Here is a 26,126-nt window from a genome sequence, read left to right as displayed (position 1 = left end):
CATACTTGGAGAGTCAAATTTCTCAGAGGAACTGAATAAAAAACCATAAAGCACAAAACATTTGTTCTCCTCCTTGAAGGTTGACCTTTCTAATATATAACCTAAATGATAACCTAAGTGATATTTATAACCCAATGACAGTGGAGGAATAACTCAACTTTGCCCTTACTAAAATCAATCTCAGCTTTCCACACCTAAATTCTGGTTTCTCAGCATAACTTTAATCGAGCTCTATAAATCTATCTGGCAGACACGGGTTACTACCTGGACCAAAGCAGCTTCCCACATACTTTCTCTTTAGGCCCCAATTTACTTTCTAATCCAACAAGATCATGACGAAAGACACTCTGGTCTGACATGTAATTGCACAGACGCATAGGTTTACTTTCAGTTACAGAGTCATAAGCAGTCAACTCCTAGTGCGCTTCTCAGGTGCGTTCTCTGACAGCAAGGAGGACATAGCTGGTCTGGTCACTGGAGGGGATGAGAGGGGTTGAATGGGGGGACAGCCCAGACCACAGCTAAGCAGTGGAGTGAGGAAGCCCTGGACTAGACAACCTCGATGTGTCCTAGGACAAACTGCTGACGTGCCCTGGGCCTCACTCTCTTTGTCCTGTTGAAGGAATGTCTTCCAGACTGTCGTGAAAATTGGAGATGTGGTTGCTGAGTACCTAGCACAATGCCCACCGCATATCAGGTCCTCACTAAACGTATTCACCGGCCTCAAACCAAGGCGAACAGCTGTAAATGACAGGAGGGGCGCTGAGAATTAATGTGGGCTACTCAAGCCCAACTCAGAAGTTCCTGTTGGTAAACTTCATGTTCTCTTTTTAGCCTCAAAAATGTCCTCTCACAAGATTACAAAGAGAATTTCTTTCCCTATTGGTTGTACCCTTTCCAACTAACATTCTGGTTTTTCTCCCGTGTTTTGTAGGGCGTGTGAGCAAAGAGGAGTCCACATCAACTTCTCCTTTGTGTACAGAAGAATGTCAGCACAAGGGACACCCCACTTGTGGGTTAATTTTGTTCTCCACATAACAGTGGAAAGAGCGCAAAGGTGATCAAAAATACTCATTATGGTGCTTAGCCCTCTCCACACAAATTTGGAAATCTTTATTCAAAACTCAAGGAAAAGCTTCTATAAGTACCAGCCTCCATATGCAAATACAGTCTGTCAATAATTTGTCAAACTGCTTACTGAAAGCAGCAGCCCTTGAACTCAAGGCTTCAAAAATGACTTCTGGGGGGCCGGCCCCGCAGCCGAGTGGTTAGGTTCACATGCTCTGCTGGGGAAGCCCAGGATTTCACGGGTTCGGATCCTGGGAGCAGACACGGCACTGCTCATCAAGCCATGCTGAGGCGGCATCCCACGTGCCACAACAAGAAGGACCCACAACTAAAAAATACACAACTATGTACTGGGGGGCTTTGGGAGAAAAAGGAGAAATAAAATCTTTAAAAAAAAAAAAAAAAAGAGACTTCTGGGATCCTGTCATCTTTCATTGTAGCTTGCCAGACTGTTATAACATGCACAGCCAGTAAAAGCAGGCAAACATATAAGCAAGGCTGTTTTCAGGCCAAATTCTCTCAAAAGGAAACAACAATACAACAAACATGTAGAAAAGGTGCTAAAAAGTGGAGATTCTACTTCAAAGTAGTAACAGATGCAAAGTCTTAACCACACACCAAAAAACTCAAGACCCTAGTCAGTAACAAGGCAACCGTATCCCCATTATTAACAATCAGTATAAATTCTAAATAGATGCCAGGAGCAGCCCAGAAAGTACTAGAATTCCATATGCTTTGGCAAATGAGCAGCAAGAAGGTCAATTAACTATTATCAATGAAAACAGCAGGGACTGAAAAGGCAGGTTTGTAAGAGATAAAGAACAAGGATGCGGGAGAAGAGGGCGGCAGTATGCCGATTCTGAAAGGAAGAGAAAGTGAATCTTCCGGGTTTGCAAAGGTGCTCTGCAAATGGGAAGGAAAGTAAATACTGAACTAAGGTACCTGGGCAAAGACAGAAGCGAACTTAGCAAAGCTCTTCGGTCTCTGGATATTCCACAGAATCTAGCATTTCTCTCTTTCCTCTAAAACATGCCCATCTCCACTCCCCGGCTGTGTGGTCAGCGGGGTCTGAAATGACTCCTAATGACCTCTGCCTCCTGGTCCTCATACCCTTGTGTAATCCCCTGCCCTTGACTGTGGGCTGGACCCAGCAACTTCCTTCTAAAGAATAACACAAGGCAAAAGTGATGGGGTGTCACTTTGAAGATTGTAACCAAAAACTAACCTCGGTCTTGTTTCTACTCCTCCCCTGGCCTCTCACGGGTCTCTCTTGCCCTCCTGCTTGCTCACTCCGATGAAGCTTGCTGCTATGTTGCGAGCTGCCCTATAGAGAGGCCCACATAGCAGGGAACCAAGAGAGGTCACTGGACATCAATTCATTGGGAGTTGAGGCCCCCAAGCCAATAACCTGTGAGGAAGGAACTTCACCCTGATATCAACCATGTGAGTAAGCTTTGAAGCAGACCCTTCTCCAATTGCACTCTGAGATGACCACAGCCCTAGCTAAAATTCTGATTCAGTTTGTGAGGGACCTGGAAACAGAGGATCTTGCAAAGCCTTGACTGGGGTTCTTGACCTAAGAAACTGTGAGGCTTAAACAACTGCATTGTTTTAAGCCACTAAATTTGGGAGTAATTTGTTACATAGCAATTGGTAACTGATGCAGTAGCGAACAGATGAAGTTTTCTTATATTCAAACACTTCTTTAAGAGTTTGTTTTCAAGAAGCACTTCTTGTTCCATTTCTAATATCTAAAATCCAAGTGTTTTTGAATTGGGAAAGAATTTTGTCTGCTCCATTTCATGTTCTCCGCTACTTTGTCTCATAACCCTTCTGTATTAAAAAATGACGCCTTTTTTAATCCTGCAAAAAGAAACTGACTTAGACATGTTAAGCTTGCTGAGAATTAGCAGCAATCACATACTCAAAAGTCAACTAAAGGGCTGGCCCGGTGGCGCAGAGATTAAGTTCGTACGTTCCACTTCAGCAGCCCAGGGTTCACCAGTTTGGATCCCGGGTGCGGACATGGAACGGCTTGGCAAGCCATGCTGTGGCAGGCGTCCCACATATAAAGTAGAGGAAGGTGGGCACAGATGTTAGCTCAGGGCCAGTCTTCCTCAGCAAAAAGAGGAGGATTGGCAGATGTTAGCTCAGGGCTAATCTTCCTCAAAAAAAAAAAAGTGAACTAAAATAAAGACATTAACTGTTCAAATCTAAGCACGTTAAAAGGAGCTATAGGGGCAGGCCCCGTAGCCTAGTGATTAAATTCAGCACACTCCACTTCAGCAGCCTGGGGTTCACGGGTTCAGATCCCAGGTGGAGACCTAAATCACTCATCAAACCATGCTGTGGCAGTGTCCCACATACAAGATAGAGGAAGACTGGCACAGATGTTAGCTCAGGGCCAATCTTCCTCACCAAAAAAAAATAGGAGCTATAATCTATTGAATTATAAAACAAAGTGATGATGAGTATCTAATTATTATTCCAAATTCAACAGTAACCTTCTAGAGGTAACATCATCCACAGCATTGGCCTAAAACATCCTGGTTCGTCAACCCACTGGCATGCCAATCCACTGGTACAAATGCCAGGAGGTGCCAAACCTTCACTTAAGCAACACCTAAACTCAATCAGCAAAAATTTAAAAGCAAATAGTATATGAAAAGATAGTTACTGTTTATCCCATCAAGAATTCGGAAACAAAGACTGTTCTTTGACAGGACAAAAAAGAACAGATGACAGCAGAGGTTTACAAAATTCACTTTAAAGACAGGTTAGGCAATAAGAGGATTAAAAGATCTGACAATTCTAAAGGAAGATAATGGGAATTAGGAATTGGTTCAACCAAAGCAAAGGAGACCCAGGGATTCAGATGTAGGCAGTATTATCCAGCTGGCATATTTAGGGAGAGGGTGCATGACAAACAAGTCTGTCCTTACGAAAGCAACTAACACGTCAGGCTAGATAACAGCTCGATCACAGTAGCCACTAAAAACACCAAGTCACTTCCCGGCTCAGACTCCGCTTACCAAGCAAACTCCTTACGAGAACTTGGCCTCCGCCTAGAGCCAGGCACACTGACCACTGAACACAACCATCCTGTCCACTTGAGTTACTGCTTCTCCTTACAAACCAGTGAACTGCATTTTTGGATTTATACATTAGTCTGTTATTCAGGTTAGTGTAGGTCAATCCTATAATTCAATCATCTCTGAATTAATAACTGGTCTCTTTCAAGACCTACAAACTCAGAAGCAGTGCTGGGGGGTCCCGCCACCCTCCCCAGCAATACAAAAGATGTACTCTTCCTTGTATTGTCCCATCAAGTGGGATTCCTAATTGGCCCTCCAACTGTGTCTGTTTTCAAATCTTTGGGAGGAAAACACACACACTACTTATCCCAGCTTGAACCACAGGTTTGTAAAAGAAATGATTTAAGGAGAGTAAAGGAATCAGTAAGCTTATTCCTGAGGCTTCTGGAGAACAAAATAGAATCAAGCACTGGTTTAAAAGCAACGTTAGCCACTTGGGATGGCGAAATTTTGTTTGGAAACATCTTTTTTGTTTTATCATCTAACAACAAAAAAAGCAATACACCAAGCTACACTTGCACAATCATCACATGAACGCCTACAAACAGCCCTTGAAACAGAGGAGGAGGTGGTGAAGGGCTGAGAATGCCAACCTCTAAGCTTCTCGTACTAAGAATTAATACACTGGTAAAGCAGACGAGTGCTTTGAAACCATTTTTAAAAAACTGATTTTAAATCCCAATTGTAAATTTAACCCGTGTATGGCTCAGTTTTCTCATCCATAAAATGAACTCCCAAGAGCATTAAATGAAATCGTGTAAAGGAGTAGTACAAGGCTGAACTCAGTAGCCACTCAAAGAATTAGCTGCTGCTGTCATTTAAGAACCAAGTAGTAACCAACAGGCTTCACGCTACTAATGGCTAGCCAAAGAAATGCTCCTAGCACTCAGTGAGCAGAGGACACAGCACCGCCCAGTCCACCTCAGCGTAAATCCCACAAAATTAAGAGCTCTAACAAGACACTGCAAGAACCATGATTACAGCTTTCCAGAAAGTGAGAAGAGGCAAGTGATGATTAAGGACTGGACCTGCTTGGCCACCCCACCACTAATATGTGCCTAGGGAAGCAGAAGGAGGGTTACCGATGGTCTCAACACCGAATGCACACACCAGCAAGGACTCTGCACTCAAGGGGCACGCAGCATTAGGGAACCGCTCCCAGCTGCAACGCGGGCTGCACAGAGCTGTCTCGAGCACAGCCGCAGCTCTCCAGGGAGCGCCCCTCACAGGCTACGAGAGCACTGCAGGCCCGATCAGGCCTGCTCCATTATCTGGTAATGCAGACTTCCATCACAAGCTTAGAGGCACGGGAATGTAGCCAACGCAGGAGTCAAACACCTGGTATTTTAATTGGCTGGTAAGACACGGCCAAAAAGAAATTTTTTTTTAATCTCTTAGTAAATAATTTCATCACATTAAAAGAATCTGACATCAACTCAGAGAGAGGACTGCTCCAAACTGACTGAAATAAAGTACTATAGGTAATCACTGACAGGCGCTTGTTCTACTCAGAGCTCTGACGTGTGAAAATCATGATTTTCAGAAATCCCTTCCCAAAATCTTAATGCCTTAGGGGATTTACCTAGCCCTCTATATCACAGAGGGTTGTTGTGAAATGAAGTGAGACACGATATAAAGTGCTTTCGTAAATACTGTAAACTCTACTCATATGATTATTACTAAAGCTTTAACAAGAAATGGTCTAAACATAAAAGTATAAATCAATATCCTTTACAAGTCTTTAAAAAAAGGTGCAACTGTTCACTGTTAGGACAATTCTTTTGGAAAGGGTTCAGAAAAGAGACACATCAAGAGTCACATGGGGGCGGGGGCGGTTGGCCCAGTGGCACAGTGGTTCAGTGCGCACGTTCCGCTTCAGCGGCCCGGGGTTCGCCGGTTCAGATCCCAGGTGCAGACATGGTACCACTCATCAGGCCACGCTGAGGCAGTGTCCCACACAGCACAACCAGAGGCACTCACAACTACAATATACAACTACGTACCAGGGGGCTTTGGGGAGAAGAATTGAAAAAAAAAAAAAAGAGTCAAATTCATTCCTGAGAATTACCTCAACAAAAAAATTCAAAAGAAAAAAAACCTCTACAGTCAAAGTGTAAGAGCAAACAAGCTGGGAGCAAACTAACTGTGCAAGAAGCCCACGGTAGTGCAACAATGTACACTCGCCCGAACAGCCATCGTGACTGTAATACTGACAAAACAACAGTAAATTTTAAAAGTAAAATAAAAAATTGTACAAGTAAGGACTGCTTCTCCTCACACACCCTTCCCTTTTGGATCAAGACTGGAAAGAATAATTAAAATTAAAACAGGTGCTTGTTGGTATGGTGGGATTACAGATGACTTGTTACAAAATATACTTTTATTATGATTTAGAACTGATTTTCTAACAAATAAAAATTGAACTTATGGCAGTATGGAATTCACTGTCAACAAATAAGGCATTTTCTCTTAAGCAGATACATTTCACTTCAACATAACTTCAAAGTACTTTTTTTTTCTTGGTGAGGAAGACTGGTCCTGAGCTAACATCTGTTGCCAGTCCTCCTCTTTTTGCTTGAGGAAGATGGTTGCTGAGCTAACATCTGTGCCAATCCTCCTCTCTTTTTTTGTATGTGGGATGCCGCCACAGCATGGCTTGATGAGTGGTGCTAGGTCCACACCCAGGATCTGAACCAGCGAACCCTGGGCCACCAAAGCTGAGCACACGACCCTAACCACTGTACCACTGGGCCAAACCCAAAGTGCAATTATAAGGAGAGAGCTCATACCATATGTTTCAAATGCAGATAATAACTGCCAATCCACTTTGAAAATGGTAGCTTAAATAAGGAATGATGAAAATGTTCAATCGTCTAATCACAAGCCACTTATTTTTTAAACTAAAAATAACTAAGTAGGAGAGACCTTGAGGGCATTATGCTAAGTGAAATAAGTCAGACAGAGAAAGACAAATACCATATGACCTCACTTATACGTGGAATCTAAAAAAAAAAAAATCAAGCAGATAGATACAGAGAACAAATTGCTGGTTGCCAGAGGTGAGGGATGGGGGTTGGGCAAAACGGGTGAAGAGTCAAAAGGTACAAACTTCCAGTTATAAGGTCAGCCATGGGGATGTAACGTACAGCATGACGACTATAGTTAATAATACTCTTTTGCATATCTGAAAGCTGCTAAGGGAGTAAATCTTAAAAGTGTTCATCACACAAAAAAATCTGTAACTATGGTGATGGATGTTAACTAGACTTATTCTGATCATTTTGCAATATACACAAATATTGAATCATTATGAAATACACATGAAACTAATATAATGTTGCATGCCAATTATACCTCAAATAAAAAACAAACAAAAAACTAAGTATATAAATAAATAAAGATGACGGTGTTTTCATGTTCACATTCTCTTTCAGTTTAAGGAATATGATCTTCTAAATTCTCACTTCTCCTTTATATATCTACTAATTAAGGAAGTGTCTTGCATCCTTTTTAATCAGTTACTCAATATTTATGCGTAAAGATTATTTTTAAATGTTAAAACATTTTCGTTCTGTTTCATTTTATTCAAATCACAAAAAACTGTCTAACAACATTTGCTATAATTTTTTCACATTTCTCTACTAGGCAGCATCACAATCTGGCAACTAGTAATTACTGCTTAAAATCTTTAGCCTATGTGGCAAGACAATTACTACTGAAAATAAATTTCCACAATAATGATGTCTTAACTAAATCTCTCTTTTGGTTGAAATATAATATACTCCTTTTAAAAAAATAAAAGTTTAATTTTTTGCATAATTATAATTATGCAGTATATAAAATTAACAGTTTTACAAAATAATTTTTCCCGGGTTATTAAGCACTTTTCATAAACACTGTTAATATTTGTATGTAATATCCTTTAATAACACTTCCACCACTAAGGATGAAATCACACAAATCACTTAGGCCTGGCCAATAGGAGGTAATTTGATCTTCTCTCCCACATCTGGAAAACCAATATTGCTTTTCTGCCTATTGAAAAAACAAATTTTCAGCATCTGAAGTATTTACTGATATTAAAAAGCTAAGTATTACTTGACCATACTCTGAAATGCACAGCCTGCATTAGCCACTACTGGAAATAACAAAAGTAGAAGACATTCTTTGCCCTGAAAGAAAAGATTAAAAAGAAAAACCTATCAGGAATCAAACTGACCCGGTTACAAGGCATTTTAAGGGAAGCAGGCTAATAGTGTAGAAAGACTGCTGGACCTCAAGACCCACCACACACAGATACAGAAAGGACAGTAAGCTGGAACAGGACTGGCACGGAATGCCTGGAAGGAGGGGAGAGTTCAGAGTGAGAAGACAGTGGAAAGGACTGTCCACAAAGAGCACAGGGAGAAATTAAAGCAAGAAGGGCAGGTGCCCACGAATAAAAAAGGAGCCTGGCCATTCACAAAGCAGAGCAGGCAAGGAGAGGGTGAAACGGCACAACCAGTCCAGGTACCAGTGAGGCTTAAGGAGCACCGAGGAGTCAGGCTCTAATCCAGTAGGCAACAACACAGAGAAATATCATAAAAATTATCTTTAAAAGATTAGTCTGACTCTCTCCCATAGATGGGTGAGAAAAGCTAATGGATGCTGAGAGGCTAAGCAGAAGTCAGTGCAGTAATCCAGGCATGAAATGGTAAGAGAAGGAAGCTGTGGAAATGGGGTAAAGAATGGACAAACTTCAGCTTAGATGCCTCTCCCAGTTCTCAAAGGATTAAAAATAATCCATATAATTTCCAAAGTGAAGACTCATAGCCCATTATGATAGACAAGAACGAAGTGACCAAGTACACAAACCAGTCCCCCACTGAATTTCCCTCAATCAGGAATCACTCTGCAGTCAACTGAGTGCAACGTCCACATGAAAACAGGATCCAAGCACGCACGAAGATGGCATTTGCAAGTTTAAGTTCACAAGTCTAATGGATAAAATTTTAAGGTTGTCCTGAAGATCCACTGCAGGTTGCTGGGGAACAGTAACAGCAAAAAGAGCAATCAAGTAGAGATACGAATTTGGTAGCTCTTAGATTTCAGGACAACCACAAATTAGAGAGAACTGCAGTCAGTTCTTCAACTGACATCTACTGTTAAACTCCAACTTTTTTTTTTTTGAGGAAGATTAGCCCTGAGCTAACATCTACTGCCAATCCTCCTCTTTTCGCTGAGGAAGACTGGCCCTGAGATAACATCCGTGCCCATCTTCCTGTACTTTATATGTGGGACGCCTGCCACAGCATGGCTTGCCAAGCAGAGCCATGTCCACACCCAGGATCCGAACTGGTGAACCTCAGGCCGCTGAAGCAGAACGTGTGAACTTAACCACTGTGCCACCGGGCCGGCCCCAGACCACTGTTAAACTCCAAAACGCACTCTCCTCAAGGAGCACAGGGGTTTTCCAGTGCTTATTACCATACAAAGAACACAATCACTCAACAACTTCATCCTTGAAAGGAAACACACAAAAGATATTGGCTGTACTTTTATAAAGCATGCCCTTCCAAAAACATTCAGCATCTCACTCTCCACATTATTTTGTGATAAAGTAACCAGGGGCAAGCTGCACACTCATCCTTTCTTCATTGCACTCTCTCCTGAATCCACTGCAAGGAAGGTTTCCCTTACACCTTCCCACTTCAAGATACCGGATAGAGCCAGAAGAAACTTCTTTTCTCTGCTATCTTTTTAAAACTTGATAAACTGACAGTAAACTACATTCAGAACATGAAGAAATGCCCAGGGTGAACCAGGCTTTTCTGCAGGATATGAGAACGGCATGTTACCTCAGCTACCTATAAATAAGGACATTTGTTTTTATGCATGTGTCAACTATACGGTTTGATCTATGACATAACCACATTCACAGTGTACTAGGTCTGGACTTCAATAATTACATGAATAATTCTGGCAATAGCACCTGAGGGCCCCGTGTGCAAAGGATAAGCCTCCAGCTCACTTAACAAACCTGTAAAGTTCACGAACAAAACCATGAAAACATTGCTTCATCACCTGCCTCCCTCACATCCCCAAAGCAGGAAGCAAACAGCTCAATTAAGAGAGGAGAAGGAGTCCTCCGCCTCAAGATGGGACCAAATACTCAAACCCACCCACACACCCAGTCAGCCTTAGCTTATTTCTAATTATTAAATTAACAAGACAAGAATCTCAGCCAGATATAGACAAGTTCCCTTTTTCATGAATTCCAGGAGATGAAAACTTCATAGATATGGCTACTACGCATACAGGGAAGACCGATACAGAAAATAAACTACTTCATCTACATGCTTTGCTATAACGAGCACCACAGGAGTAATCAAGAGACAACGGATTAATTTTGGTGTTCTGGCTCCTCATAGCAAAACAACAGTAAACAAAGAATCTCACACAACATAGTTGAATATAAACTTGAACCAGAAGTTTAACCGAAGTGACTCCAGCTTTGCACGCTCCACTCCATCTTCTCGTGTTATGTTTAACGAAGGCGTCTCCACGTCCCGGCAGACGTCCCCGAGTGTGTTCTACTGATCTGCTGACAACTATATTAAACAAAGACGCTTAATCATAAATGCCTTTATATCAGATTTAACTTGGATGCTAACAGCACTGCTGAGTTACTATTCATCTTGTGTACTCTTTGCAAAATTACCGAACAGTTCAAAAGTATAAAATTCTGCATAGAAGGCTGAATAAATGCTTTTCAGTTCTGTCCTTCCCTCATCCTCCCCTTCACATCCCGACATGCCTAAGGGTGGAAAACTAACCTGAATAGAGAATACGGGCAATAAATATTGAATTGAGGTCCCCTGTGGGGAGGGTGATACCAACTTCTGAAGTAAAAGAGAAAACAAAAAGGCATCCCTACTTAGACAAAAATATTTATTAGTATAAGATTCATTTAACACAATATATTAGGCATCCAGAGTTTACAAAGTACAGTATTAGCTGAAGCCCCTGTCCTCAACAAAGTTGCGTGCAAAGAAATGGAAAACATTTACACAAATTACTATATATAGACTAAAGTAGGGCCATAAGAATACAAATAACTTGCTACTTAAATTACTCCCCGTAGCTACCGGGTGGTGAGAGCAAGAGAGCCTTTAAGGAGGAGCTACAACTGAAGCTAGGTTATGAATGATGGGTAGACTCTGTACATGCAGGTAAGACAGCAGAAACGCAGGATTTGGAGTGAGAGAGACCCAGGCTCATTCAAACAGCTGGCTCATGATCATGTTAGCCTCTTTAATCCCCTTTGCCTGATCTATAAAAGGGCATCATAATATTGCAGGACCCCTGTGAAGACTGTAATGTATGCGAAGTGATTAGCGCAGTACCTGAAAAAATCAAATACGCTCAATTTATTACACCTATTCTTATTTCTGAGCCTAGTGAAACAGAACTTGAAGTTCATCCACATCTTGACACTTATGACCTTAGCTGGCGTCACCTGACCTTAGGATTCATTTTCGTCATTAAAAAAAAATGGTATTGATATCTTTCAAAAAACTGTTGGGACATTCACATAGGTAACGAAATCAATGCCAAAACCTCTCACCCTCAAATATGGCATAGTGATGTGGATGAAAAGAATGAAAACATATTAGCCAAAGGAGAGAAGTTTAATGAAGACGGGTTAAGCAACATGTGGATCAGCTACATCCCGAAGCAAAGGAGCGTGTTCTACTGCATTCAAACATTCCAAGACAGCTCACCACACACAGGGAAGGCAGCCTGCGCTTCCCAGAGCAGGACGGAAGGCAGATATTGGAACGAGCGGCACAAATCTCAAAGCCAAAGGACAGAATTGGGAACCAGGTTCAAAATGTCAGATGCATCCACATTCTCAGGGTTAAATGACATCTTCTTATCTTCTTTCTCAAAAATGTCCAATCTCACTCCCAAAATTCTTATGACATCCTAGGAACTTCCCCAAACAAGATTCATGAAGAGGTCACCTCACTTCTAACACATAGTCATTAACCTAATAGAGGAAAGCCATTAACTAAGATCTCGTTCCTCCAGGTCACTTGGCCTGGCTAGCTATGTTTTCTCTAAAATAAACATTTCTCTTTAATAGCAAGATGTCAAAAATGCCCAACAACCAAATGGCATTAATACAAGGTTAACAGAAATAGGCAGCTTTTACCATTCCTGTCTGTACTCAAAAGTCTGTACTCAAAAGCCCTGGAAAAAAGGGATTTATTACACTGCTTGGTCAGATATTTTTCTATTACTACACCACAAGGCTTTATTAATTTTTCCTCCCTTCTGCAAGAAAGGTTGCATGATCTTGCTGGCAGACAATATATCTCCTTTCCAAAATTCAATCCATTTCAGAGTCAGCCGAGTTACTCTTATGGGACCCTAATCGCAAGGAATCGCCAGTGTGAGGCAGCCCTTCCAGGGCTGCGAATCCTATTAGTATTTTTAGCTGCCAGAAAGCCTCCAACTCTATGAGAAATGCTATGTGCCATGATGGGGAGATGTGGAAAAGAATTTCACAGGCTTGGTATCCACACTAGGCCCCCGACTTGCCCTAATTTCAGAATTACCATGCCATGAGCCCTGACAGACACTTCGAGGCCTCAGGCAGCTGCGGACCAGTGAATGAGTCACTTAGAGAACACAGTGAAAAGTTCTAGCACTTGTACATCACAAGGAGGAAGTTACTCTAAAAGGGAATCTTTTAGATGCCCTCTGGCATGTCCTTAAAGGAAGAACTATTCTTCTTTTCTATCTTTTTAAAGATAGAAATAAGGACAAACTCCAAGATTTTTGGACCTGGGAAACTATCTAATCCAATCTTCTTGCCTTATAGATGGAAAAAATCAAAAGTCTAAAGAAGATGAACGTCTGAGCCAAGGCTGGAGCTGCAGCCTCAGGGCTCGGGTCCAGTGTGATCTCTATCCCACCAAATTTTACCTTTCTTTGGGTTAACAGCTCTTGAAATCACTATCAAATTCATCCCTCTACCAGCCATTCTGCTATCTCACACTATGGACAGAATTTCTCTCTAACAGGTAATGAGAATCTGCAACTACATTTTAAATAAAATTCACTTTACTCTACTTTCAGGGAACGTGGTAGGATTCATTATTACCCCACATATAGGAGCACTTTCCAGATTTCCTACTCAGGTTTACAAACTTGTCTATTACCAAGGGTAAGTTTTTCTATGCTTCAGTTTTCTAAGACAAAGATGAAAAAAGCCACATATCTAAATTCATTCCACTTATTCCAGAAATAATCACTAGTATCTAATGTCCCTGCAAGTTATCAAGTTTACTACATGAAAAACATGAAGGGGGCTGGCCCCGTGGCCAAGTGGTTAAGTTTGTGCGCTCTACTTTGGATCCTGGGCACAGACCGGCACTGCTCATCAAGCCATGCTGAGGCAGCGTCCCACAGAGCAGAGCCAGAAGGTGCTACAACTAGAATATACAACTATGTACTGGGGCGTTTAGGGGAGAAGAAGAAAAGAAAAAAGACTGGCAACAGATGTTAGCTCAGGTGCCAATCTTTAAAAAAAAAAATAAGGACCCTTAAAGAGAAAAAAAGTCCCTGATTTTTACAAGTTAGAAAACCAATTACACAGAATAAAGGTGCCTTTTCTGTCAAAGGTTCTCAAAGTACTTTCCAATTAGAACTGCTCTCCTCTTTGCAAATCAGTTCTTTTGGGCACATGAACAGTAATAATGCTGCCCTCCTACAGGTGGAGCAAATAAGTCACGCAAGCTCATAAAGCAACGGAAAAACAGAGCCCAGAACCCAAGGTCAGTGAGCTTTCCTCAGTGCTACAAATATACACTCAAATGCCCAACTAACAGACAAACCTTTTCATACATAAATAAAAGAAGCAAGTCGAATACGTGCCTTTGAACTTTTCAGGACTACAGCTTTAAGTTGAATGAAAGGCGCTAACAAGGAGAGCAGATGAAATACTTGAAAATAATTTGTGGACCCAATCCTAGAACATTTTCCTATCTTCTTCTTTATGGTGACTTTCTAAAATCAGGGGCAAATACAGCCCTTGTATGTGAGTCCTTCAACCAAGAACAGCTGCCCTTCAGACAGCCAGCAAGGTTTCAAGGAGATATTCTAAGTAGCCACTTCTTAGCAAGATTTCTACTCAGAAATGCTCTAAATCTTCCCAAGTGACAGCCAGAGCCTAGCAGTGGCTTTGATGAAAACTATCTAACAGTCAAGCCGCACTAACTTTACTACAGATCAATCACTTTGAATGGAGCCAATTCTCTTTGAATTCTAAAGATTCACACCTTCTTGAACATATTCTTTACCCTAATGAGGACTCACACATACACACACACACACACAAATACACACAAAGTAATTGCAGTAGAAATATACTTACTCAGCTTAAAAGTCCATGCAATTTACTTCGAATTTCAGTGTTTATACGGGTAAACACTATATTTATACGCATCCCCTCCCAGAGATGTTTTATTACTTAAAGGGAAGGAGATTTAACAAAGTTAAACTAATTAGAAGCCATGCTTATATTACAGAAGTTTATTTTCATTTCTTTTGTGCCTATCTCCTTTGTATCACTGTAAAGAACATTCTCCCAACCTGCACCTCTAAATCCTAACTAAATCACAAGACACTTCTCAAGTCTTATACCGCCTCCAATCAAGTAATCTCAAACGAGTCCTGCCAATACCGACCCCTCCCTTCTCTAAACTCCAACTACACACAGAGAAATCTGTTCACTTTTTGTTATCATGTGCATTCACTGCTTCCTCAATTATTAGCTAAACAAAGCTCCTTGAGTACAGAAACCTCACTCCATACTTACTTAGTGCGTCCCCCTTATGCCTAGAGATTGTGCCATGCTTTCAAAAAATAGCTTTAGTGAGTATCTGTATTGGAGGGAGGAATGTAGTCAGCATTTTTTTAAAAAACATTAATGCTTTGGAGAGGAAGCCAGGTCAGAATCCCAGCTCCACGACTTACTAGATGTTTGACCCTGGGAAAACTCATTCATCTCTCTCAGCCTTTTTTCTTATCTGGATAATAGAACTGTCCTGATAGAGTTATTGATGAGATAACGCATGCAGCCCGGTGAGCATCTGCCTAATAGATGGTCAACAAATGGTAGTTGTTAATATTCCTTTGTGAATAAATAATGAGGAAAGAAGAAGGGAGAGTGCATTACTGTTGAAATGAACTTTGTTTAGTTATTTATATATGCCTAATCCATGTCTGAGGAATTATATACATATATCAAAAATGGTATTTCTAACAAAAATAAAGAGGATAAGGTTTGGAGACCTTTTAAAAAAAGGCATTTCTGGAAGAAAAAAGGATTTAAAAAATATTTTTAAGTTGTCATTTAAATAAAATTCACTTTTTACTCTCAATTCTGTTCACTATTCCCCAATTAGAATTAAGCCTTCATCGATTATGAAGTGTTGTTTACAAAACAGCAACAAGGCATTACTTTTATTTTGTATAATTAATTTTTTTAAAACCTGGGATGAGATTTTTGGTGGAGTGGACCAGGCTAGAATCACACGAGTGGGGAAGAAGATAAATGTGGTTTCCCCACCTATACTTAATATCAGACACATCTGTCAACTGTCTGTCCAAACTGTGCTCCAGAAGTTAACTGAGAAAATTTTTCACCCAATAACCATATAGGGCTTCTTGACATGCACTGTTTCAATGATATTAGGCAGGCACAGGAAACACCATGACACCTACCAATCTGTTCTTCAAGCTCTAAGGGAAATACAAGAACAGGCCAAAAATTCACAAACCCTGGATGAGAGGACACTGGACTCTGCCCACAAGACGATTCAGAAAGTTAGACACAAAATCTTCAAACAAAAAAACCAAGACTCTCAGGACCAAAACCAAGAGTTTAACTATTTAATGCCTACCCACAAAGGCAGTCAATGAATATGTTTTATAAATCAAGAGAGAAATTATCTTAATTTTGAATCCTCAAAATCTAACACAGTGCCTAGATCAGAGAATAGGGGCTAAATCAAAGAACAAATACATTTAATGAATGGCATAAATGAGAATCCAGAATATAGCTATTCTTTCTCCTCAATCATTAAAATAGATACAGGAACTTTTAAATATCAGATATACAAAAAATAAAACAGAAGAAAAAACCTACGGTTACTTCCCAAAACAAGACAATCACAAGCAAATGCCTCCATCTGCGAACCTGTGACATCTTTAGCAATTAATTCAAACTGTTATGTTCTACCTTACGGCCAACACAGTCTTACCGCCAACAACTAGAATCACCAGAAGTCAGAGGAACTTTATCTATACTCCCCTTTCTTTTAGAATTATGGCAGTCTTCCCTGTCAATATAACGGATGGTAGTAAATTTTGTTTTTACAAATTTTAAACATTACAAACAAAAACAAAATTCTTGTTTCTGAATTCCATGTATGTAAGGAATGACAAGCTCATGCATCTACCATCTGGAATTATTTCACCAGAAACCTAACCACTTCCTCTTCAAAATGGAGCTCTAAATAACTTCCTCAAAAATGGCACTGCTCTAAAAACAGGTTATTGACATATTCTGATTAGCAGCCAGTCTAAGACTCCCTTCCACTGAAAAAGAACCTAGCAAGTACTGGAAAAGGAGGCAAAGGTGAGGAGGACATTTGATGCATACAAAATTATTTTGTAAAATTTTAACGCCTCAATTTACAACTGACTGGTTAAGAGTCATCAATTTGTGCTCATGTTTTTATTGCTTTGTGCTGTTTTCAAGACATCAGACTAAAGTTAATATTCTTCTGCTAATGAGATTGTTTTAGCAAAATTCTGCAATATCCCATTCCTATCATGAAGATGGCAACAAGGAAAAGCAAGCACATACTTCTGGAGACTAGATTCAGACACATTTGATGAAAGACAACTCCAACCTTCCCTTAAAAACAGGCCCATTTTTCTGACACACCAGTTTACTTACCTCTCCCATCGCTCTTCCCTCCAGAGCAAGTGCTTGAAAATCATGATTCAGTTCATCCATAGAACGTACCTATTGTTCAGAATAGAAGAGGGGAAAGTTTCAAGTCAGCATCTTGAATTTTACACACACATTAAACACAACTGACAAGCTCTTCTATGTTTACTTTCAGATATTGACAGACAACAACAATAATCAAGTGACTGAGGTTAAACATTCACTTACCTTTAACCATCAGGGTTCAGCAATGACCCCTGCTCTCTCCCCTCCCATTCCCTTTTGTTTTCAAAACATGAAAAACACACAATCCACAAAAAGAAAAAGCAAATTCCATCACATGAGAATTTCATCACATGAGAATTGTTAGCTCTTTTTCATACATTTTAATTTAATACGTAAAGAGCAACATGCTGAAGGGCGATGACATATGAAGAGGATTACGGAACCTAAATGTGGCTATTGAGTCAAAGACCACAGTACTTGTCCCCAACTGTGAAGATTAAGTGTAAATTAGGGGACTCATTTGATCCAACCCAGTATTTCTTTGGTAAACCTCTAGGAAAGGTGCTACGAACTATACAACAGAGCACTCCAACATTTCTCCATATTAAACATCTCTGGGGACTCCCAGAATCTCCAAACTAGGAGAAAAAAAATAGCATCTATCACAAGAATCCCGTCAAACTTTACCTATCATTAAATGTACTACCCACATCATAACAATCTTTCTAAAGGCTTCAATTAACTTATATCCAAGGTCATTATTACAAGGTAATATTAAGATCGAGGATGAAGTGTGAAACAGCCATAAGTCAGAAACCCTCTGCTGTCCAACAGTCTAGAGGTCCTCTCAGTTACGAGCAGCAAGCCATTCCTGCTGCCTGCGGCTGCAGCAGTCCCTTGTTTACTCAAGAAGGCGGCTATTCTGCCGACCTGAGAGACTGCGGACTGCCCGAGGCAGGAGCCTCTCAAACCCCCTCATCCCATCATCACTACCTCCCAACGCAGGTGTACAATTTCTAGCAGCGGGTAAATGCAAAGCAGGTCAAGCTAGGGCCAGGCAGGGAGAGGGAAGAGCACAGGGAGCCTGAACCAGAACACAGTTAGGGAGCCGATTTAAGGATTTTATTAACATGCTGCCGGTATACCACCCCACAATCTTAACTTGACTGCACTGACACCACATAAAAATACCGTTGCATTACTGTTTTAAATGGCATATTTTCAAAACCCAGAGCTGATACCATGCTACAAAGATGTAACAGCTTTGGGATGCTTGCTAAAAATGTAAATTTATAAAATTCAAAACGAAGCTAAAATGCAGCCATATGAGAATAAAGAGACTTAGAGACAAGGCTTGCTACCGTGGGAAAACAGTTTCCAAAGCCCGTGGAACAGAAGCCACGTGCACATTACAAGGTGTTTTACGTTATTTAGGTAAGCACACTGAATAAGCTCTTCAACTACAGGTAGTAAAATAAAGGAGGGGGGTTGAGGACAGATGTCAACTAGAAACTCTACGAATGTCAGATGAATCATTCTGCACCTTCAGGCCAGAGTTAACAATTACAAAGCATGCAAATCAAATGCATAAAGCTCTATATCTAGCTCTTTCTGTGGAATCTAATCATACATTTAACTAGAGTTAAGCATTTCTTGAAAATCCGAAAATCTACATATAGTTTTAACCAAGAACGCTGGGAACTCTATTTATACTTCCCAAGGAAAAAGCAGTAGTAAGGGAAGGCAGAGAACACGCAATACGCATATTTATGTAATCATCACAACAATCTTACAGCAATTATTCCCATTTAAGAGATGAGAAAACTAAGCCTCAGAGAAATGCCTTTCCCAACCACTGTTAAGTAGGGAAGAGCATTTAAATGGCATTGCCAGGATCTAAGTCCAGGTCTTCCAATTTACAGTGCAATGTCCTCTCCATGTCACCAAGCAGACTTCAGGCAGCCAGAGAGTTTCCACTGCTGCTTCTGCTGTGGGCTTTGCAGCGTGCTCTCTTGGGCTTCTTGCCTTTGCTTTCCACTCTCCTCCCCATCTTCAAAATTTGCCTGTCCTACCCTTGCAGCGATTTCCATTCCTTTCCACGCTATCTTCCCACTCATCGTTCTCTCTCTCAGCACTCACTTGCTGGCTGGCCCTCTCCCTAACTGTAGCTCGCTCTCTCACCTCCTCCAGCCCTCCCTATTCCGGTGTCTCCCTCCACGCACCTACAGGATGAAGCACTCTTCCTCCTACCTCTGTGTACTACTGTCCCACCTCCTGTAGACCACTGTTGAGAAAGGAGCCTCATTTTCTCAAGTTTTCTTTGCTAGTCTAGAAACTCCTTTTTAAATCATTTGCCCACAGTTGACTAAATCATTCTCAGAAAAATGTTTTTTAACTAGTCACGAACTTATTGTTTATAATGGGAGCTATACCTGGTATGGTCATCGACACCAGGCAGACTCTCCAGACAAAATTCTTCCTAGGAAACAAAACTAATGATCAGAAGATGCTCAGGAATCAAGAGAATTCAAAGAATGAGAATACAGACGGTTTTAAGAAATATCTTACGCAGGTAACAAAGAAGCCTTTTCTATCATAAAGGAGAAAAGTTGGTTGTAAATTATAATCAGAGTAAATGCTCCCATCGAGACAGAAGAATCTTTTCAAGTTCCTGTACTCTACCCCCGCTTTCTCTAGACTTCAATTTGAGTAATGGGTTAATGTTAATTTCTAGTACTATTACGAATTCCTTCTTCACTTTTGCTAAATGTCTATAAGACTCCCTTCCTTCGACTAACTGTTCTTATCTATCTCCTTTGGTTTCACAAAACTATTTCCTATTTTTTTCTTTGGGCTACTTGCCAGTAATATGTAACTTTCTCATGCCCATCCACGACTTTCTCTACTGCTGCCGCTCCCCATAAAAACATCTCCCACACCCTTTACTAAAGAGGCAACGCAAGATGACGACGTTAGAGCCTGACCTACCTCTATATTCCTCTCTTCATCCCACCCAAGGTTCTCATTCACACACATGACCTATGCTTCTGAGTTTCTCTGCCACCTCCCAGATCCCAGAACTTTCTTCTGTAAGCCTCAAGCCCTGCCTTCTTCTAAAAGGGATCCTGCCCTAACCAGAACCATGATTTAGCAAATTCTGTTGTTTTACCACAGAGGAAGTCATAAAAGTGAAACAGATAAACCCAGAACTATAGATCACATTTGGAAAACAAAAAAATGAAGCAAAAGCACCACTTTACAAATCTTTAAGAATCCTATTTTAAGGACTGGCCCGGTGGTACAGTGGTTAAGTTCACACACTCCGCTTTGGTGGCCTGGGGTTCAAGGGTTTGGATCTCGGGTGCAGACCTACACACCACTCATCAAGCCATGCTGTGGTGGTGTCCCACATACAAAATAGAGGAAGACTGCCACAGGCGTTAGCTCAGCAACAAGCTTCCTCAGGCAAAAAGAGGAAGACTGGCAACAGATGTTAGCTCAGGGCCAATCTTCCTGATCCCCCCCCCCCCAAGAAAAGGAAAAAAAAACCTTCTGGTGAAGAAGCAAATACAGCAAAGCCACAATAATCCCAGAGAAATGTCATCTTAGGCCTTAATACAGTTTCTCAGGAGAAAAAAAAGAATCATATTTTAAAGTGCCTGCCCTATCCATCACCCCTTGAGAAGTCCTACTTATCATCCCAACATCCCACACGCTTTTCAGAATGAATGCTACACACTTCACTGTTTCCTCATCTGTAAAACTGAGTGATAACATCAGCCATTATGCAAGTCTGTTACAATGACTGAAGGAGACAAAATGTCCAGCGCTGAATGTGTACTTATTCAACCGTGTCCACCCCACAGGTTATTCTAAGTTACTGAAATGTCTCCTTCACACATCCACCCCTTCTCCCTGCCCTCAGCTAGTAGACGGCAACTCTGGGTCACTCCTGTTTGGAGGACGAGTGACGTGGGGGACAAGAGGCTCTCTCTAGCTCAGTATTTCCATAATCAACATATTAGAAGTACCTAGATCATGCGAATGCCTAACTTACTTTCCAAAACTTAGTGGTTCAAAGTACATCCATTTTTCTCTCTTCTCAATTTCCAGCTAAATCATCAATTCAGAGGAACTTCCATTCTCCATTCTCATCCATTCAGAAGTTGCCCCCCTGACCCCACCGCCGCCAAAATCATCACTGCTCAAATCCATGTTCTTTCAGTTCTCATAAAAATTTTAAAAAGGTTTTAAATCCCAGTCAAGTCCCCCTCTACAGTTCCCTCATTCCTTGGCCCCCGCCACTGTGGTCTCCTGAGTCTCCTCCTGGGTCTCCATCTAAATTTTCGTCTCCTTTTGCCAGCCAACATTGCAAAGGAAAAAACCCCTGAAACTTAGACACGAAGGAATTCGAACATAAGAAGTTAATGATCCAAGTGTTTTGTGAATTATAATGTATCAGTTTTTCAAGCAGATATTCTTGAACATTAAACCTCAAAGAACATATCATGGTAGACCATGCAGTCCAGAATAATGACTCAAAAAAGCAAGTTTTAATAGCATTCTGGTTCAGTTCTTGGCCTTACTTAGCTGGCACAGCTGGCACTCCTGTCCTTGGATTACTGTCCTTTAACTGCCCAGTGTCTTTACAATGAGCGTCCCTTTACTCAAGCCAGTTTGACGAGTTCGCTGTGGCTTGCACAAAAGAATCAAACTCAGAGGCCGGCCCCGGGGTCGAGTGGCTAAGTTCCCGCGCCCAGGGTTCGCCGGTTCAGATCCTGGGCACGGACATGGCACCGCTCGTCAAGCCACACTGAGGCCGGCGTCCCACATGCCACAACTAGAAGGACCCACAACTAAAAATACACAACTACGTACCAGAGGGCTTTGGAAGAAAAAGGGAAAAAATAAAATCTTTAAAAGAACCAAACTCAGACACGAGGGTTTCACTGAGTTGATATTTATTAAATCACACTAGAAGTTTATATTCTAAAATGGAGTAACTCAGAGTTATATACTGCACTTAAAAAAATAAAATTCAACAAATCAACGCTTTTTTAATCTTTTCTGTAAACAGACATGTTTCAATAAAGCTGCCTAGAAAAGGGAAACTTTGTGATCCCCACTGCCTCTGGCCACAAACAACTATACCAAAAGTGTTCCCCTCCATGGCCGACTCCTAACCCCTAGTGAGCAATTACAAACTGACCTAACTGGATTCCTCTCAGCACTGGGGCCAGAGAGCTTCGCAGAGAGAAACAAATTCCCAAAGACTCGGCAGCTGTGGCTGTCATTTTGGGTCAAGTATAACCTGGTGAATAAGCAGAAGAGCACAGCCACCAAAGAGTAGAGAAAGAAAGTGCTGAAAAAAGCAGTCAAGAGACGACAGAAGCCCTCTGGGAACGGAAGCCTCCCAGCGCCCAGGCGGCCACGTCTGCAGCTCCTGTTGGGGATTCAGAGAGAACGCCTGGTGTTTTTTCATCTAACACGCTGAACTTATGGGAACTACAAGAAATTTCTGTACCTTCAGACTAAAACTGCCTATACTCCAGTATTTATTTCCTCAACGCCTGAATCTAAGGGGCCAGGTGCTTTTGTCCTCCATGCCTCCCTTTGCTCTCCTGGAGGGTTTTTTGCACAGGCAAGCCTACCTCACGATGGTTCCATTTCACTAACATAGATCCAGAACAACATAAGCAGAAGAGCTGATGCCAAGAACCATTACGGGAAGGAGACACCAGGAAGAAAAAGCCGGGCAAAAGCAGGAGAAACGAGCAATGAGAAGAGGAAATGGAATATGAGAATTAAACTAATTTGGGTTTAATCATTAAGGGGAAAAAAACCAGTAAGTCTGTTCTACAGCATCTTCTGCTCCACGACACATCTGTATTATAAACAATAACAACTAATATTTACTGAGACTAACTGTGCCAGGCCCTGTCCTATAAATTCTTTATAGGCTTTACGATCTCTTTAACAGTCATAACAATCTAAAATGCAGGTACTCACCTCCATTTTGTAAGAAAAGCAAAAAGTTATTACATTCCTCAAATAAAATATAAATAAATCGACATTCTTCTTGATTACTGGAGGGGAAAAAAACAGAAAACTACTCTTTTGGCTTAAGTGGCTACAAATCCTACACTACACTATCTTATTTATGAATGTTCCTATTCTTATTTATTCATTGTCAGTAACAACACTAAATATCAGCATTTGCTGAGTCTCAAGGCACTGGCACTGCTAAATAGACATTATTCCGTTTTATATGAAGAAACCAAGGTTCAGAGATGTAATTTGTCCAAAGTCACATAACTGATAAAGATAAGAAGTGGAGTTCAAATTCAGGTCTCTATATCCTTTACTATTTCTCTCTCTCTCATCAAAGGCAAGCACAAAAGCTCCAGCACACCTGGGTTAAAAACAGTTGTTCCAGCAACTGATGACTGTGCTATTTTTATACTCTCTTCCATGATACAGAGGGAGGAAATGAAGTCACTACAGAAGCCAGGATTAGGCTGAATTTCTACTTTTTAAATTTATCGTTAAAAATTGCTACTACCTTTAGCAATTAAAGTAAATACTATTAAAGTCACATATTATCTAATGTGTTCATGGCATTCTGCTGGGATGGTTAACAGACCCAAATGATAAACTCTAAGTTATCAAAATTCTTTTGCTACCAGACTACCAGAATATATACACCTCACGTAAATGTCAGCATTTCCTAGACACAAAATAATTTAGAAAGTAAAAAGAACAAATATATTTTCAAAATCAGATAACGTAGTCTATTTACTAGTGACCTTTAACCTTTAAATACAAAAACCTCACAACTGCTGGTTCTGTCAGTCTTTTTCTTAATTTTACCAATCATGATCAAGCTGAAATGAATAATGAGGGCAAAACCATTTTCAATGGAGAGAAACTGTTTGATACAGAAGAAACTAATAAAAAGTGTAAAACTTAAGATAATGATAAATCTTACCTCTGTCTGTCCGGAAACTACCATCTATAGTCATAGTTCTGAATGGAATATTCCTGACTCCCAAAAGAACAAATTCCAAAAACGTGAAACAGACTCCCAAACAGCTAGATAGATCATATTTACATCAAAAAAATAGTTATTTGCAAATGCAGAACATATCAAAGGGTCTTCATTAGCAGTAAAAAGTTTCGTTCTGAAATACCAATCTCAAGAGATGACAAATGGGAAAAAGCAAAGAAACATAAATCAAGAATGTTCACCCAAAAGTTCCTACACTAGGTTGTGGGAAATCTGTTAAGTATCAGGCTCTTTGCAACAAATGGAATTAAATTTAACATATCTGCCATCATTGGAATCAGGAACAATCTCACTAGCAGAGTATAAGAATCTATGTAACTAGTCTGACAGCAACAAATATTTGTCCACAAAAAAAAGGGCACAGAATTGCTTTTCCAAAGTTTTGCTAATATTAAATTTTTTGAGATTCTTTTGTCATCCTTTGAGCTCACTAATGGACAAGTAATAGTAGGCATAAAAGGTTTATAAAAATTTCCACCGTAAGAATAGTTTATGAAAGAAAACAAATTATGGGCCTTCACAGCCACTGACATAAATTTTCTACAACTTCTGAGACAGTGAATATTTTTTAACAGTTGTACAACTTAGACCACCAGTGAAAAGCACTGATTTTGAAAAATAAGTTCAGAGTACAAACTATTAACTAGAAGGCACGCGTACAGCGTCTGTCCCTGTGGACGAGGGAGCGCGCACAGCCTGCTCTGGCTCATGTGCTCTCCCCTCCCGCCAGACGAGGTGGACAAGTGCAGACTAGGGCTCAAAGACCGTGGCACGCGCCTCCCTGCTGTCTCCTCACGCCCTGAAGTCACAGCCAGGGAAGCAAAACCGCCCTCCATCAGCCGGGCCGCGGCAGCTTGTCTGGTCGCCCTGGGCATCCCCACAGCACCAAACACGACAGGCAGGCATACAAATATTTGTAATGTGAGAAATTACCCTTAGTCTTAGGAGGGATAAAAGAGCAGAAATGGGACTTCTAGAGCCAGCTTTTTTAAATGGCTCTTATCTTGGTTAAAAGAACACTTGGTCATGTTTTTCCAAGCTTTTCAAGAAAGAAATTTGACAGTATGCATCAAGTTTTATAAATGTTCATGCCCTCTGATCCAGTAATTCCACTGCTAGGAAATTAGCCCAAGCAAATAATCAGAAACATGGTCTAAGATTTGTTAACAACGATCTCCAACCTGGCACTGTGACGGGAAAAGTGGTAAAAAATTTAAACAAAGTAAGAATTATTAAATATAGCATACAATCATTTATAGAATTTTATGCAGCTTTTTATAACATTTTTAAAATTCTTAAACAGAGGGAGATATGTGTATGTGTAAGAATTCTAAAGTAGGCTACAAATCTGTATATATAAAAATATATTCATATGAATTTATATATATTTTTATATATTCATATATATTTTATATGAATATGAATATATTTTTATATACAAAAAACACAGAAAAATGTATATATTTCTATATAGAGACACATACAAAAGACTGAAAAGCAATATATTCAAATGTTAACCTAAAACTTCTTCAGTAGTTCCTACATTTTCTATAATGCCTATGAAAAGATCAGAAGGAAGCTTCTGAAAATAAATTTAACATTTATGAAGTCTTTAAAATATTAATACCTTTCAAACCAGTAATCCTGTTCTAGAAACATATTAAATAACCAAAATAAAGAATAAGCTTTTCTACACAAAGGTGCTCATTGCGTAGTTATTTTATCCAACAGTAAACAAAAAAGTTGGTTATACTGGTATATCCAGAAGGTTCCACAGGGACAGCACTAAGAACAAAAACAGGATGAGCTTTCTATACCATACATAATAATTACTATAACAGCTAGTACCTACTATGCCCTATTTAGCAATGTGCACTATTTA

At 40.4% G+C, this 26,126-nt stretch overlaps 1 protein-coding gene across 50 annotated transcripts in view; it reads right to left on the bottom strand.

The window, feature by feature from the left end:
• The window catches only part of PUM1 (pumilio RNA binding family member 1), a 121,626-nt gene that overhangs the window by 71,955 nt on the left and 23,545 nt on the right, over nt 1-26,126 (bottom strand). For all 50 annotated transcript variants that reach the window (XM_070510493.1, XM_070510490.1, XM_070510492.1 and 47 more), the window contains exon 3: nt 17,179-17,247. In XM_070510493.1, the coding sequence (XP_070366594.1) occupies nt 17,179-17,247 (69 nt within the window). The remainder of the gene's footprint in view (nt 1-17,178; nt 17,248-26,126) is intronic.

The sequence above is a fragment of the Equus asinus genome, chromosome 5, assembly GCF_041296235.1.
Source record: "Equus asinus isolate D_3611 breed Donkey chromosome 5, EquAss-T2T_v2, whole genome shotgun sequence".
NCBI classification, from domain to species: Eukaryota; Metazoa; Chordata; class Mammalia; order Perissodactyla; family Equidae; genus Equus; species Equus asinus.
The sequence above is the reverse complement of the archived record's forward strand: the minus strand, read 5'-3'. Positions and strand labels throughout refer to the sequence as shown.